The 984-nt window shown below is 58.1% G+C and overlaps 1 protein-coding gene across 1 annotated transcript in view; it reads right to left on the bottom strand.

Annotated features, from left to right (window-relative positions):
• Positions 1-18: 18 nt before the first annotated feature.
• Positions 19-984, bottom strand: part of LOC121331630 (glutamate receptor ionotropic, kainate 5-like) — a gene marked incomplete at both ends in the record, with an annotated part of 3356 nt that continues 2390 nt past the window's right edge. Inside the window, one exon of the mRNA XM_041396232.1 lies at positions 19-140. Coding sequence (XP_041252166.1) covers positions 19-140 — 122 coding nt within the window. The remainder of the gene's footprint in view (positions 141-984) is intronic.

Raw genomic sequence — 984 nt, 5'->3', positions numbered from 1 at the left:
CCCCGGCCCCGCCCCCACCTCCTCGGTCTCGGCCGAGCGCCGCGTGGACCAGACGAACTCCATGACGGCCACCAGGATGGCCACGACCAGGCCGCACACCAGCACCACGAAGATGCCGCCGATGTTCTCCATGCCCAGCCCTGGGGGCGCGCGGGGGGGACGCGGGGGGGACAACTCAGCTTGGCTTGGTCAACTCAAGTCAACACAACCCAACCCAACTTGGTCAACACAACTCAACACAACTCAACCCAACTCAACCCAACTCAGCTTGGCTTGGTCAACTCAAGTCAACTCAAGTCAGCAAAACTCAACCCAATTCAACACAACTCAAGCCAACACAACCTAACTCAGCTTCGCTTAGTCAACTCAACCCAACTCAACCCATCCCAACTTGGTCAACACAACTCAACCCAACTCACCCCAACTCAGCTTCACATCACATGGTCAACTCAAGTCAACACAACTCAACACAACCCAACACAACTTAAATTGGTCAACTCAACCCAACTTGACCCAACTTCACATGGTTGACTAAAGTCAACACAACTCAACCCAACTCAACCCAACTTGGTCAACACAACTCAACTCAATCCAAGTTAAATTGGTCAACACAACCCAATTCAACCCAACTCAACACAACTTGGTCAACCCAACCCAACCCAAGCCAGACAAACCCAACCTTGGCCAACCCAAACTGGACCCGAGCCAATGGGGGCCAACCCGGGCCAACCCAAGCCACGCCCACCTTTGGCGCGGTGATCCTCCTCCTTGGGGCAGTGCCCCCCTTCCCACCACTTCCTCTTGAGGATCTCCAGCCGGTTGTTCTCCTGCAGCTGCAGGATGGCCAACGTGATCTCATCGCGGAACGGCGACCCTGCCAGAGGAGGGGACGAGGGACACGACACCGGGGGGGAGGTCCCACCTGCTTTTCCGGGGGAGGGCGGGAATCCCACCCCGGCCCCGCCCCCCCCGGCCCGGCCCCGC

This window comes from Onychostruthus taczanowskii, unplaced genomic scaffold (assembly GCF_017590055.1).
Source record: "Onychostruthus taczanowskii isolate IOZ18803 unplaced genomic scaffold, ASM1759005v1 scaffold1262, whole genome shotgun sequence".
Classification (NCBI taxonomy): domain Eukaryota; kingdom Metazoa; phylum Chordata; class Aves; order Passeriformes; family Passeridae; genus Onychostruthus; species Onychostruthus taczanowskii.
The sequence above is the reverse complement of the archived record's forward strand: the minus strand, read 5'-3'. Positions and strand labels throughout refer to the sequence as shown.